We start from the raw sequence: 16,016 nt of genomic DNA, 5'->3' as shown, positions 1-16,016 counted from the left end.
TAAATGTCCTATTTGGAGAAAAATAGAAATTAGTGCAGAACTTTGAAAAAGTTAAAAGTGGATCTAAAACTTTTATCTAGAATTAATATCTCAAAGAGAAACAATGGCAATTAGATATATTTTTTCTTTCTTTTTTTTTTTTTTTTTTTTGGAGACGGGATTTTGCTTTTGTTGCCCAGGCTGGAGTGCAATGCCTCAATCTTGGCTCACTGCAACCTCTACCTCCTGGGTACAAGCAATTATCCTGCTTCAGCCTCCCGAGTAGCTGCGATTACAGGCATGTGCCACCATGCCCTACTAATTTTGTATTTTTGGTAGAGATGGGGTTTCTCCATGTTGGTCAGGCTGGTCTCGAACCCCCGACCTCAGGTGATCCACCTGCCTCGGCCTCCCAAAGTGCTAGATTACAGGCATGAGCCACTGCGCTCAGCCTAGATATGTTATTTTACTGTATACTAAAGAAATAAATATTTCAAAAATTGAAATTTGTGTGCATTTTAGAATTTTAATATTCAGTGTTAGCTGTAGAATTTTCAATGTATTTCAGGTTTGGATGAATCATTATTTAAACAGTTCGTATTTATTGTATTGCTTCAGTAGAATATTATTATTACTACATACATATTTTTGAGATGGAGTCTCACTCTGTCTCCCAGGCTGGAGTGCAGTGGCATGATCTCGACTCACTGCAACCTCCGCCTCTCGAGTTCAAGTGAATCTCCTGCCTCAGCCTCCCCAGTAGCTGATATTACAGGCACTTGCCACCACGCCCAGCTAATGTTCGTATGTTTAGTAGAGAGGGGGTTTCTCCATGGGCAGCCTGGTCTCGAACTTCTGACCTCAGGTGATCCACACACTTCAGCTTCCCAAAGTGCTTGGATTACAGGCATGAGCCACAGCACCCGGCCAAACGTGATTCTTTTTATCATTGATTATCAGAGCCTGAGTGAAAAAGATAATAGAATGCTTTGTTTGCAGCTGAAGTACTCCATTGTGTTTACCCTTAAGTATACGGTTCCTGCTTAAGGGGAAAGTAGTATACTGTCAAACGTGAAATATGAAGTAAAACTACTAACAACTCATTAAAGTTGTTTGTAATTACAGCTTTTACCAAATAAATAAGATGTATAATGTAGAGTGCATTAATATCAATATCTTTAAAAGATGAAGATATTCGGACCCAGAAAGTTTCAGTGTCCTGCAAAGTTAAATGACTGTGAAATGACAAACCTGACTAGAATTAGGGTTCACCACTCCATTAGAGAAGATCTTTACTTCTTTGCTAAAGCTAATTGATCATTATGAGTTTCCTTAAGAGATTTTAAAAAGTTAATTAGCTGAGTAGTTGTTATTGAAAACTCTGAGGCAACAAACTAAAATGAAAAATACACGCGGAAAATAGATATTACTTTTAATAATAAGTTTTCAAAATTGTTACATACTTAGGCATACATATTAAGATCTCCAACATTTTTACTAAAATTATTTTTATGTAATATAGGTTTGGGCAATGTATACTTTAATGGTTTAGAGACAATGTATTAGTCTGTTTGGGCTGCCATAACAAAATACCATAGTGAGAGGCTTACACAACACAAATTTATTTCTCACACTTTTAGAGGCTGAGAAGTCCAAGATCAAAGCACTGGCATAGTTAGCTTCTGGTGAGAGCTCTCTTCCTAATTTATAGATGGTCACCTTTTCACCGTGTCTTCTTCACATGGCAGAGAGAGCTCTCTGGTGTCTCCTCCTCCTCTTGTAAGGACACCAATCCCATTGGATTGGGGCCAAGATTAATTTAATCTTAATTACCTCCCTAAAGGCTTTATCCCCAAATACAATCACATTGGGGATTAAGCATTGACATATGCATTTGTATGAGGACACAATAGTCTATAATATGCATTTATAAAAAAATTATACATGCAAGTTCAAATGAAAGAATAAAAAACTGGACTCGCTGAAATATTTAGAAGTTAGATGGGCAAATTTTCACCAAGTTAACTGCATTATGTAAGTGAATTTGGTGACTAAAATGTTGGAGGAGAAGTCTCAATTAAAATTTAGTCTGGTAAGAGCTTTACATGTACATACGACGTATCTTAGAACTAAATTATAATTCAAGGATGCTTACATCTTTGAAAGATAGCACATAATTTTTTTAAAATTTCATATTAACTATGAAATAATTTTAATTTGTACTAATTTTAAAATTATAATACATGGATATCTTGCCATAAAATTAAATTATTTTTAGTTCACTTTCAGTTCCTTTTCTATGTTATTCTTTTCATAATTTGCAATGTGGAATGTAGAATCAGAAAAACAACTACAGTAATGGGAATTGTCTTCTGTATGTAGGAATAGTGAAAATCATTGAAAAACTTACTCTGTTTGTTAAAATTTATCATTTGTATACTAATGTTACAATTATATATGAATATTTTTGCCCATCAGACTTTATTACTATTGCACAAATATTAATAAAGGTGGTTAATGACAACCACTAAGAAAATGACAAATCAGATAAGTTCTGCACTGTAGATTAACTGCCAATTGTAATCCTGGCCCATTGTAATCTTGGGGTCATTCTGCCCATTGTAATCTACTACATTCTGCCCACTGTAATCTTGGGGAATTACATCAATGCTCTCCTTCATCCAGGTTGGAATATTTTCTCAGAGTGATAAGTGGTTAATTGATACATACAGATACAAATTTGGCCTTTGGATGAGAGATATTTTTGTTGATGTGTTAGTAATATTTAAAGTATTCATTTATCTTTGGGTGGAAATTCATTGGCACTTGTATTGCAAATATAGTTAGTTTTCTGGGAAAAAAAATTCTTTTGGTACCCCAGAACACAAAATGTGTTGCTCATCATTTTAAAATTCTGTGTGCATGCACACGTGTGTATGTATGTGTGTATTTTACTGTAATTAAACAAAAAGGCATTGATGTAGCTATTCGTTTTAGTACACATATTACAACATGATATCAGGATTGCTTTATTTTCATCTGTGCCGTGAACTTTCTACTTTACTCTCAGTAGAAGTAGAAAACAGCAAAAAACAAAAGTAGAAATTCTGCTAGATACTTGTTTTCATTTTTAAATCATCTAGATTATAGATTGGCCTAGTTTCAGCCTCAGTTTTGGTATGTGAGTATTTTTATTTAGTACTGGTTCAGATATTTAAGAGGTCAGAAACTCTATACCTTGAAAAAGGAACATTTCCTGTGCTATTTAGCATTGGTCTTTTTGGTAATTTGAGGCTGTTATTGCTGAGCTCCAAAGCAGATTATATTCAATCCTCTAAAACAAAATGGATTGCAGATATAAATCTCAATGGCCACAGTGGGAGAGATCATTAAGTTTTGGTAAGGAACTATGAGACACTGATTAGACTTTCATTTATAAAAGACATTCAAGCCATGCTAACATTGTTTTTTTGTTTGTTTGTTTCTTTTGCTTTTCTTGTAGCTCCTGTAAATCCTCATTTGAGTAAGTATATTTTAACTTACAAAATGGCACTATATTTAATAAATACAAAAATAGAATGTTTATAAATATACAAAGATTGTTTAGTAACTATTCTTAGTTGGTTTAAAACACAATTGTTCAGAATCAGTAAAATTGGCATTAAATGTAGATTTTAAATTTCAAAGGATAGGAGTATAAATACAATTTTTTAATACTGTTAATTGAGGTTTATAGATTTTCCTAAATATTGAAATATGGAGCCATTTACCAACCTGCTTAATATTTGCTATTTCTGCAGCTGTGGGATTATTTTTTTCTTTTGTGGGATTGCATATCATTTTTATCGTTGTTACACGTTTCTTTGATTTTCCTTCTTTGAATGTCTATATTCCACTTATAAAAGAGTATGGTTACTTAGAAAGTTGGTATTTGATGGGTTTGATTGAGACTTTCTGTTATAGAACACTAGTTTACACCCTAATGTATTTGGTCTAATTTAGGTTATGAATTCTGTAAAATTGTTAAATTTGGGGACTTCTGGAAAGTTTTTATTTTGTTTTATATTAAATGTTATAAGATGATATGTATCTACCTGAAAAATATTCCCATATATGAAAACTTCTCTCTCCCTGGAAAGTAATATTAAATCAACAGAGGATTTACTATGAAGGCATATTCTAAAATCAGAGCTATTTATTTGTAATTTAAGGTTAGATTTTTTACAAGTTTAAGGACTAAAGAGCGTCGTCTCTGGGTGCAAAAGGACCACTGGGTATCAGGATTCTTATTCCTGAGTTTTATTTTTATTTTTTCATCATATTGAGAAGGATTCAGGGAAAGTTCTGCAGACCAAATAAAGCAAAATTTTGAAGACCACGTAATGGAGAATATTTAATATATCTTTAATTATTTCTATGTAGCCCCAGAAACTCTGCTAAAATCATGTTGTAATTAGAAAACCAGTGGAAAATTCAAGATCCACTCGATTCTCAGTTATACATCTTTGTGAAAATCCTGGACTTTATTACTTATTTATACTTATTACTCTTTTAGTATTTTATATTACATTGGCTTTTGAAAAGTTTGTACAGCTCATTGAGTTATCATTATCTATCAGATATTCTTTATTCTAATAAACTTTTTAAATGAATAAATGTATTTGTACATATTTATAATTGTCTCTTTTTAAAGTGACAGGACAATCATAAAATTCTTGGGTTTTGACTAGTGAATTCCATTTTTATTTTACCTGCCAACTTTTTATAAATTTTCTTCAGTAATAGGCTTATTTATTGTAAAGATATATGTCCTTAGAAGGAATCAAGAGCTATTGATGTTGCTTAAGTATCTTTGTTTGATTTGAATTATTATACTAGTTATAATATTATAAACAACTTACACCATATAAAATAACCTAAACGATGAAAAATTTTAGGCACAACTGACATTTTTTGTAGTTTTCATAAGCTGCATTATTGCTTAATTTTACTATGAAAGACTTAAATATTTAGGTCTCAAAAGTTATTGTATAGATTTTTAAAGACAAGATATTTTCTCTTTTTAACAAAGTTTAAATTACAAAAAAATATGGTTCAACAGTGTTATAAAAATTCATTATACATAATTTTAAATAACATATAAAAAGTAAGACTTGGCAGTAGATACATATACTGAAATCCTTAATCTTTACATTTGTTCTGTGACTCTTTTTTGTGCATATGTAATATGTAATTAAATAACTGAAAACATTCAAAATCAAACATTGCCTTTATGAGATTCAAAACTCCAGAGTAGCAACTAATGGAATTTCATGTCATACCTAAAATATCTTTAAAGAAATACATGCATGTATGTAAATGCATACACTGCTACACTGCTGTTACCAACATTATTTTTCCAACTGATAGCATCAAAAGGTCATGTCTTGTTTGGTACAAGGTCTGTGACATAAATATGTCTAATATGTGACATAAATATGTCTAATAAATATTTTATGTACAATAATGTTTATTCGGAAATTTATTGATTTATTTATTTAGACTCCCTTAAATATGTATATTTCCTGTAACGTTACCTACCCAGAATATAGAATATAAATAAATACAAAGAGATAAAGCAAGTGTTTTGTCTAAAAAACAAAAACAAAACATAAACTCATTCCCTAAATTTAAAGGAAAAGCCTTCTGTTTTATTTTTATTTGTAAGTACCAAAAATTTTCAATTAATTCAAGTACATGATCTCAACCAGGGCTCCATTTCCAAGGATATCTGATAAATCTAACCCCTTGTGGGTAGGTTGGAGAGAGACTAAAATGGAAGTCTCTGTTCTTTAAGTGTTTATATCTCTATGAATTCCAGGGAATTTGGATTCCATTTGACTTTATCATTTAATAGCTGACTTTTGCCAAAGTTTTCTCCTCTGTAAAGCCTCATGAGTAAGGATTATTGTGATTTCATAGAGTTGTTATGAGGCTGAGTGAAATAATATACATTATGTTTAGTCCTTCTCAAGGATACACACTCTTTAATAATGTATGTAGTGGACCTTACCAACTTCTTCATTTATACCTATTTTTTCAAGCAATAAGAAAACCTTTGATACCTAGAAACATTACTACTACCACCCACATTTCACAGATAGTTGAAAAAGTCTTTCTCTGAACTTGTGTTGGCCCTGAACTCAACATACGTTAGGCATCCGAGAAATCATAGTCCTTCTTCAGAGTCTTTAAAAGGTCTTTTAATTACTTCATTTCCATACTGAATTTCAAGTATCTGGGAAACCCACATTCAGATAAAGTAGGAAGGATAAATACTTTGCTATTAAAGTAGGAAGGATAAATAATTTGCTATTAGCTTGCCCTAAACACACTTCCATTTATGCAAGTGGATATTTAAAAACACCTCTAGACATGCATGAAAAATTGTAAACTTAAAGTATACCAATTTAAAACTACCCTCAGGTAAATTAATAAAGGTAATTTTCCATTTGACAGTTTTGTTTTGATTGTTTCTATACTGACAAAATGAAAGTTGGGAAAATTCTTCAGCAATAATTCAAGCATAAATTGTATTCTTTAATTTCAGTTATCTGGATATTTTGGAGAGAAATTGTTTGAGTCTTAATTATTCAATAAGATATTAATTTACATGTAAAATTCTTTTACTTTTTCATCAAAATTAGATTGGTTTTATGTTTAGTTGTAATCTTCTGCACTATTATGGGTCTCATGCCATTATCACAATCTTGCATTATTATCGCTATGTAATATTTTACATTTTTCTTATGAAAATATTGCAGTATGTGTATTAATTTAATTAATATTGATTTAATTAAAATTTACCAACAGGAGAATTTCATTGTGGATTTGAAGATGGTAATATTTGTTTGTTCACTCAAGATGATACAGATAATTTTGACTGGACAAAACAAAGTACAGCAACAAGAAATACAAAATATACTCCTAATACAGGACCTAACGCTGACCGTAGTGGTTCCAAAGAAGGTACGGGGGTATGACCTTGTGTTCACAGCAATCAGAGACTTTTAAAAACTGCTATAAATGTGAAATACTAATATTTAGCCATATATTTGAAAATTATGGAATAAAATATTAAATTTTCTGTACAGTATCAATTTAGATATTTACAAAACTTTGTAGACATTTTTTTCTCAGAATTCACTGATATGTATAGTAGAGAGAATAGGAATTTTTTGATAATTCAAGTCTAAATTTCAACTTTTTATACATTTTATCTTTAATTTGGTAGATCATTTATTCTTTGTGTTGAAGCCACTATTAGCTACATATACACATAGAGATTTTATAAATGAGATGCAAATCTTCCTACCCATCTTTATTTTGTTTGAAAACTATAAGACTTCTTAGTGATTTGACATTTCATTATGCCTAAGAATAATGTGTTTAAACACTTTATTTTGTCTGTTTTAAGGTTTTTATATGTACATTGAGACATCACGACCCAGATTGGAAGGCGAAAAGGCTCGACTTCTCAGCCCTGTTTTCAGCATAGCTCCCAAAAACCCTTATGGACCCACAAACACTGCATATTGTTTCAGCTTCTTTTATCACATGTATGGACAACATATAGGTGAGATAGCAATAATTACTGATTCTTACAAAATTAATGATAACTAAGAAGAAAAAGGTTCATAAACACACAGGATTAAAACAATTTTTGGTCAAAGAATGCTATAATTTACTTTTTAAATGATTTATCTGCATATTGCAAAATAAGATACTAAGAATTTTTTCCCACCATCTAATTTAGATTTAGAATTTGACATTTTAGATCATCACCTACCTCCCTTTGGAATCCTAAATCAGGTAGACAATCAATGAGTTAAATTCTTTACCAGGTCTCATGGAATTGACACAGCATAATTTAGGCTGCTTCTTTCCAAAGAAACTTCTTCGATAGTGACTGAATGCATATTAATCATGATGAAAATAATATTGTCATGTTGCTATATTGAGTTATTTTTAGCACCATCCGCATATTTGAAATATTGGTGTGATTTTTTTCATGTTTTTAAAGTATGCCAAACACACCCGGTAAGATTTAAGAACATTCTAGGTCCTGCACAGCATACAAAGATAAAGACACGTTTCCTTCCCTTGAGACCTTGTACAGTAATAGAGGATAAGGTTAGATGCACAACTGTGCTAGATAGAGCATGACATTACACTGAGAGTAGACCTAGTAAACTCTGCGGGGAAAAAGATCATGCAGGTCTACTATTCTTTATGTGCAATTCTAAAATCCTGAGAACTGAATATCAATTTTTAAAATTTAATTATTTGACATTACATGTTAGCCTGATGTATAACCTGAACGATATGAACCTATTTATAGTCTCTATCCAAATGAATGTGGACATTTATACCATTTGCAGCAAAAATATTACTGTTCTTAATAATATGATTCTACTCCAGACCATTCCAAGAGATATCGCATAATATAAGTGATATAATCTCTCACCTTTCTAACATAAGACAAAATTCTGAAAATGAAGTATATCTAACCCCATAGAGCTTGAACCAGGGATTGCGGATCTTTATCTAGTTAAGGAATGAGTCACTGCATCAATACAAACGAGAACATTTCTCTGGTATGCAAAAGAGGTATGTTTTCAATAAGCAGAGATTAGCACAGGGAGGGTTAAAGCACTGGTAATAAGGAAGTAAAATTTGAGAAGTTAGGATTACATTAGTGTCTTTATATAAATTAATAAAATGATAGTATAAATATATATGATATAAACTAATACAATTGGACACATAATATGTATCAGCCACCATATTATTTAAGCTAAGTAATACTCTCAATTAAGTTTGTAAAAGTGAACGTCACTGTCTATATTTTACTGTGGAGAAAACTGAACCTCAAGAAGTTTGTGTGAACTGCCAAGTAAATGGTTGTGCTGGGATTCAAACTCATACCCAACAGTATTAACTAGTATTCTTCACAGTATACGGACAAGCCTAAATGGATAGCACTTGGGTTTTTTTGTTTTGTTTTATAATTTATTTTTATTTTTACTTTTTATGAGACAGGCTCTTCCTATGTTGCCCAGGCTGGTCTCAAGCAATCTTCCCACCTCCGCCTCTCAAAATGCTGGGATTACAGGCATGAGTCATTGTGCCCAGCCAGAAAGCTTTTGAGAAGTTAAACTACTATAAACTTGAAGTCAGGAGACCTCGGCAGGAACTTGGCTGTAGCACTTCATCACTATAATACTTTAGAGAAATCACTTAAAATGTCTGAACCTTGGTTTCCTTATCTGTAAAATGAGAATAATAACTCTTATTTCAGAAAGCTGTAGTTTAAGTTAAATTAGGCAACATACATAGTATCTTCAACCAGATGGCAGACACTCATAATCTTGGGTTACTTTGAATCTGAAATAGCAATAATGATAGCAATAATAAAATAATAGTTGACATTTATGAAGTACTCATCATGGGCTAGGATACTTTGTGGATTATTTCTCTTAATTTTCACGATTAACATTTGTGCTTATTAAAATCATTATCCTATGTCATAGATAACAAAATTGAAACACAAAGAACTTTAGTTACCATGGCCATCACATGGCTAAGTAGTGAAGCCATAATACAAACATGGGAAGCTGGACAGAGTCTGCCTGTTTTATTACTGTGCAGGAACACTTGTTGGAAGATTTTGCAAGCCTAGCTAAGTATGTGACAGTTATTTAGTAGTGGCATGAGTTACTAGATTTTCTGCAATCAAAAAGCCTAATGAGATATTTGATTTAGGAAAATAAACATAAAAATAGGTAAAATCATTCAGAAACAGAATCTAGACTGGGAATCACTTAAAAAACCAATAAAAGGAAACAAATCGCATAATTGCCGAACCATTTTATTTATTGTGGGATTACTATATTATTACTAATGTAGGATTAACTCAACTCTAATTCTTCCTTTTTGTCAATAATGTATCCTCTATTTCCTCTTTATTTTGAATATGTTTCATGTACTTTCTCCTCTTCCAATCTACATTGGATCACATAATTCAATTGATTTTTAAATAAATATTTCCAAGACCAATATTTTGAATTACTTTAAGTCATAAAATATGTTCACCTTATTTATGAGACTCGATTTTAGGGCTTTATTTTAAAATAATTTTAAAAATACTTTAAATATACTTTTAATACATCATTGTGATATACTTTTAACTTAATAGTTGTTAGTCTTATCTTCTTTATTGTCAATGGATGTCCAGTTGATGTTCTGCTAGTTTTATTCTGATTATTTTGGGATAAGGGGAAATTAGGAGGACAGTTCTCCATTTCTTGGCAAACATTTACATTTTGACCCCTGTGTCATTTCTTTGCTTCATCAGACTGAAGGTTGCAGGCTGGGTATCATGTCTATTACTTGGGTTCCTCTCAGCAAGCTGCAGGCATGCTACTTACTAAAATCTAGGCAAAAATACCTGGTCCAGACATTGGGCAATCAGTTAAAGCTAGATGAGATAGTTCATTAGAGAGATATGCTGGTCATTAAAACATTCCCTCTTTGCATATATTATTTTCAGACTTTCATTCATCTGTAAACTCAGGAGGCATTTATAGCCACTGGTTTTACAAATTGTATTTTCAGTTTTAGTCATTCTTCTGGAAATCCAGATTCAAAGATGCCTTGTCCTGAATTTCTAATAGCCTAATTAAATTTATAACTTCATGAGTAATTGTAAATACATCTTGAACTTTTAACTGTGACTAAAGAACGGTATACCATTGAGAAGGTTCATAATTATCTAATACAGAAATGAGCAATACCCTACTAAGAAGAGAGATTCCTCTTTGAACTGAAGTCAAATATGTTGCATTACTTATCATTTGCGGTATAACAAATTTCCCCAAACTTTTGTGACTTAAAACAACAAATACTTATTATCTCACAGTTGCTGTGGGTCAATACAAGTATAGCTCAGCTGAGTGCCTTTGTCTCAAGGTCTCTCCTAAGGTTGTAGTCCTTCCAGAAAAGGACTCCACCATAATTTGAACACTCAGTTTGGGGAGGATACACTTCCAAGCCCACTTGCTTGGTTTTTGGCAGGCTTTGCTCCCTTAAGATATTGACTATAGATACTGATTTCTTGCTGGCTGTTGATTGGAGGCATCCCTGAATTCCTCACCACGTGGACATCTCTACAGGGCTGTCGCATAACATGGCAGCAGGCTTTCTTCAAAGCAAGTAATCCATTAAGAAGAGAGACAGAATGCATGCTCAGGATTTTTCATAACCTAACCCCTGAAATGACATTCCATAATGTCTGTCTGGTTCCATTTAATGTGACTGAGTTGATAATTCAAGCCCACACCCAAGGGGAGAGAAATGCACAAGAGTGTTCACGCTAGGACCTAGGTTGAGTTGAGCTCAGCCACACTGGTACAATTTCTTTTTAGTTAAATGTTTCATCAAAATTGATTGAAGAAAAAAACATGTTTCCAAATGAAAACTATAATGTTATCCTTAAAGTACCTGCTGATTTATATGTAAGTGATACAACATCTGGCCATTGATAATAATAATAAAAGATTTTTTCAGCATTCCTGTGACTACTAATGGACATTTCAGTTCTTGATGAATCCACTGAATTTCTAATGTTCTTGCAAAAAAAAAAGAATCTCATATGAGATCACTAGATATGACAAAAGCGTATTAAAAATAAGTTAAATGCATCACTCATTTCTTTAGAAAAAGAATGTGCAATGTAAGGGTCATATCATACCAGGAAATTAAGGCACTTATGAATACATTCATTGTACTTGATACGAATGGTTCAATAAAATTGTGTCTCTAGAAAGCTAATTCCACTATGGAGTAAACAGGAGGAAAGCAAAGGAGTTCATTAATGAAGAAGCAGGAAACTGTAAAAGAACTGATAAATAGAGAGATGGGGGATTGTAGAAGGGCTTATTTTAAGAGGAAAAAGAGGTAATATAAAGGATAAGCTTAGATGGGAATTTAGAGCTCTGGTTGGGGAATGAGACTTTAAGAGAGAAACTGATGCCATTCAAAAAAAAAGAATTAAGTATTAATAGTAACATGGCTTCTGATAGATTTCTAGCTGCAATAACAGCAAGCTGACATGAAAGTTGCCTTCATAACAGTCTCCATTTTCTCTGCAAAACAGATACAGAGGTACATGTTCAAAGAGGAGATAGCTTTAGGAGAGTGGTAAATGGGAGCACAAAGTAATTGACAATATAGAGACAGCTGGAGAGGTTGGAGATGAGGACATCAGTCTTTAGGTTTCTGAAATGCATTTTGGAATATAATGGCCAGTTTGAGTCCCCATCTGTGCATAGTACTGCATTTTGCTTGCTAACTGATTTTCTTGCTGTCTTTTTAAAAAACATGCATAGCTTCCAGGGTAAAGATCTTTCTCTAAAAGCAGTAACAGGACCTCAAGGATATATGCCCCTCTGGTTTTTCCTTGGGGTAGCTTCATAGTCTGTTCCAGTCGTACTTGAAGTTTTTCAGGTAAAGCTCTCTTGTGCTTGGAGCCTCTTCACAGGCTCTCTCTTTTGTCCTGCTGAACTGTAGGCTTGATGGGAGTAGAAATGATGTCTCTTCTGATGACACCCTGCCCTGCACGTAAATATTCAAGTACCCCCCCAAAAATTAATAAATATTTGTTTAATTATCTAATTGAATAAGTACTTTTTCTCCTATTTAATCATCTAAGTCATGCATAACTTTCCTTAAAAAGGCAATTCAGGGATATATGCTGAAATTCTTTCCTATCTTCTCTGCTCCTTTTGTTCCCAAAACTCCTGATATGCTTACCTATCTTAATGTTTATCACACTGACCCCTGTAAAATTGTAAACTCCTTGAGAGCAGTAACCATGACTTACTTACATTTGACTCTTGGAAACAACATTTACACAATAGATTTAAAGAATGATCCAAACTAGATTCTTTTGCTTCTGGATATACTAGAATAACAAAACAAGGGAATTGAAAGTATGCAGTTTAGTTTGGAAATAGAAGGTAGTTTCATTAAGACATTATAGATTGTAAAAAAAAAAAAAAGAGATACAAGATCAAGTATATTATTGACTTAACTTGAATTTTCATCTATACGCTCTGGCAACTAAAGCAAAAAGAAAAGCAAAAGTGTCACATATTCTTAACAATTAATGCAAAGAGAAATGCATATTATAAAAGTACACTTGAGTAATGTTATCAGCAATATCTTTACTTACTAAGATATTCATATAAAGGATAAAGATATAAAACTTGTTCAAATAAAAAATATATTGATAAACCATAATACAGGATAAAATAACATTTTTGTTTTCAGCTGAAATATTAAGGACCAGGTAAGTCACCTTATGATGATCTAACTTAATGTAGAGAAAGAATGTAAAGAATCTGAAATTACTTACTCATTAAGTTTCTCTTAATAAGATAGATTAAGCAAGAGTTTGGCAAGAATGGATTAATGCTTTCTAACAGATAGGCTGGCATTCAAGGATTTTAAACTAGGAACTTAAATATTTTTATACAAGATGTTGAGAAAGCAAAGATAGTATTTTGCATGATTTTATGAGTTTGATTTTTATTCTCATTTTGGTCAAAGACTGTATTTCTTCTTATTAGAATTTAAAATGTCAAGATTCTTGCTTACATATCAAATATATTCTCAAATAGGAAATCAGCTCACATATTGGGATTTTTTTCCCTTGGAGTTAAACGCCATATGAGAAAGAATGTTAAGGAGCCATTATTTTAAAGCCTTGATTTCACTGACTCTAGGAGAATCTCAGTGGAATAAATATAAAATATTAAGGTACTTGCATTTTGATAAATTCTCAGAATTAAGTCCCTTGAAGAAGACAACTCTTAGGTGGCTGAGGGGATAGATAAGGCTCCTTAGTGTTCTCCATTTAGATATTAGGGAATAAATACCAAACCATGAGCTGTTTGATAATAGTTGATATTAAGTCATGCTTTCTGTTAAGAATTAGTCAATGCTCTCAGTGAAGTCCTGTTTTTATTTAATACTGATAATGCCAATGCTGTAAATGTGAAAATAATGCTATAGATGGAAGACATTCATTCAGTAAACTGCTTTGTTGAATGAGATGAATTTAAAATTGAGGAGGTGGATAGAATCTAGCCATGACTTATGACAATGTATAATAAAACTCTTTTTACAGATACTTGTTATAGACCTGCTAGTAAAACTATATGTAATCTTTAATACATTTATCTTTTTAGAATCCAGGTTTGAACCACTAACTACTTCTAAACTCATTTTTTTTTCTATTCTTCATTGATGATGGTCCCTTAGACAATGTATATAATAAAATCTAGTGTGTTTAAGCAAAATTAATGATATGAACTGAGTAAGGCTGAGAACTCAGTAGCTGAGAAAGACTGCTACTTCAAACCATATAAGTCTCATTTTCAGTATAATTAATAGACAATATTATTTCATCAATTGAATTGATGGTAAGCAATTGAATTAACTGCTTCTGTTTCTCATCCAGTGCACCAAACTTTAAAACTAATTTCATTGACATTAAGGATTTATTATAATGGGTATTTTTTACCCTTATGTTTGAATTCACTCATTTCTGTTCAATAGGATGAATTGCACAGGCTGTGTGCCTAATCCTAGTGTTTAGAATTCTACAGAGAATAAATGACAAATATGATAAAAGTTTTTTATTCATCAAATAGTTCATCATCTTTTTGAGGTAATAAATTTCTGAATAAAATAAAAATCAGAAAGCAATATGTATCAAAATGTAGCACAAGCCCATGGCGTGGGTGAACAAGGGAGAGAACACTGAGGGGTACATTAAAATAAAAGTGTCTATGGAAGAGAAGAAATATAAAGCATCCTCCAAAAGAGGTAATTATATAGGAGGTGGAGAACAAAGGTCAAAGAACATGAGAAATGGACAGAGCCAATGTATGACAGTGGAGAACACTGTGCTTATGGAAGAGTAGAGAAAGTGATAGAACCAAAGAGGGAAAAGATCAGCATAAGGGATCTGACTTACATCAGAGAAATAGAAAGGAAAGCTATAATTTAAAAACATTTTGGACTCTAATGTACAAATTCACCTGTGCACCAGAAGGAATGGTAATAACTGTAGAAAATAAACTGACATTTTTCATTTAGGATAGCACTGCAATTATATGTTGACAAAATATCAATGGACATGGGCAGCTGTTTTTATTCAAGCAGAAAATAATGATTTTATAATTTATCACTTTGTATGTATGTATAAAACAAATGATGCTAGCAATTACCTATCAATATACATAGATCTTGCCTAGAGCTGGATGATTTTGGCACATCCTCATTTTTCATGAAATGTGAAACTCAGTAAGTCTGTGTTACTGATTATAACAACAATGAGATTTGTATGCAAGTGATCTCCAGACCTCAGAATAAACCAAATTACAAATTAATTCATATAAATGTGGCAATTTCAAGACTCTATTGGGAATATGTATGCACATTTTAGGACATATACTTAAATTCTTTATCTAAAATATATACAATACATATTTATACTACAATAATTAAAAGTAAAATTATGTTAAGAACTTAAGAGAACTAGGTAACAGTAGTGATAAATATTATTTATGCAAATTATAGTTTATATTATAGTATATATTAAATAATATTAAAATAATAATCAGGCTATTGCATAATGCCATGAATAACCTCAAAGTTTTGGCCATTATTCGTGAGATAAGACAGCACTTGTGTCATTTAGCCTTTTTGCCTGCAGTCTTTAAACATAAGAGCTGACTAAAGTCCTCTAAGCTCTAGCACCTGATTTTTGGAGAGTGGTGACCAAAAGATGAGAATTAAGAAACTAAGGAAAAGAAAAAGTTTGAGTTTTGCTTAGCTTCTGAAAACTTATATTCTAGAACTATAGAATTTGAAAAATCCTATAAAATTGAAAATCCTTGGAGATGATTAAATTTATACATTTTGGTATC

General features: G+C 31.9%; 1 protein-coding gene across 2 annotated transcripts in view; it reads left to right on the top strand.

Moving 5' to 3' along the window:
• Positions 1-16,016, top strand: part of MDGA2 (MAM domain containing glycosylphosphatidylinositol anchor 2) — an 825,106-nt gene that overhangs the window by 793,866 nt on the left and 15,224 nt on the right. For both annotated transcript variants that reach the window (XM_024231654.3, XM_054530089.2), the window contains 3 exons: positions 3,482-3,502; positions 6,832-6,987; positions 7,436-7,594. In XM_024231654.3, coding sequence (XP_024087422.3) covers positions 3,482-3,502; positions 6,832-6,987; positions 7,436-7,594 — 336 coding nt within the window. The remainder of the gene's footprint in view (positions 1-3,481; positions 3,503-6,831; positions 6,988-7,435; positions 7,595-16,016) is intronic.

This window comes from Pongo abelii, chromosome 15 (genome assembly GCF_028885655.2).
Source record: "Pongo abelii isolate AG06213 chromosome 15, NHGRI_mPonAbe1-v2.0_pri, whole genome shotgun sequence".
Lineage (NCBI taxonomy): Eukaryota > Metazoa > Chordata > Mammalia > Primates > Hominidae > Pongo > Pongo abelii.
The sequence above is the reverse complement of the archived record's forward strand: the minus strand, read 5'-3'. Positions and strand labels throughout refer to the sequence as shown.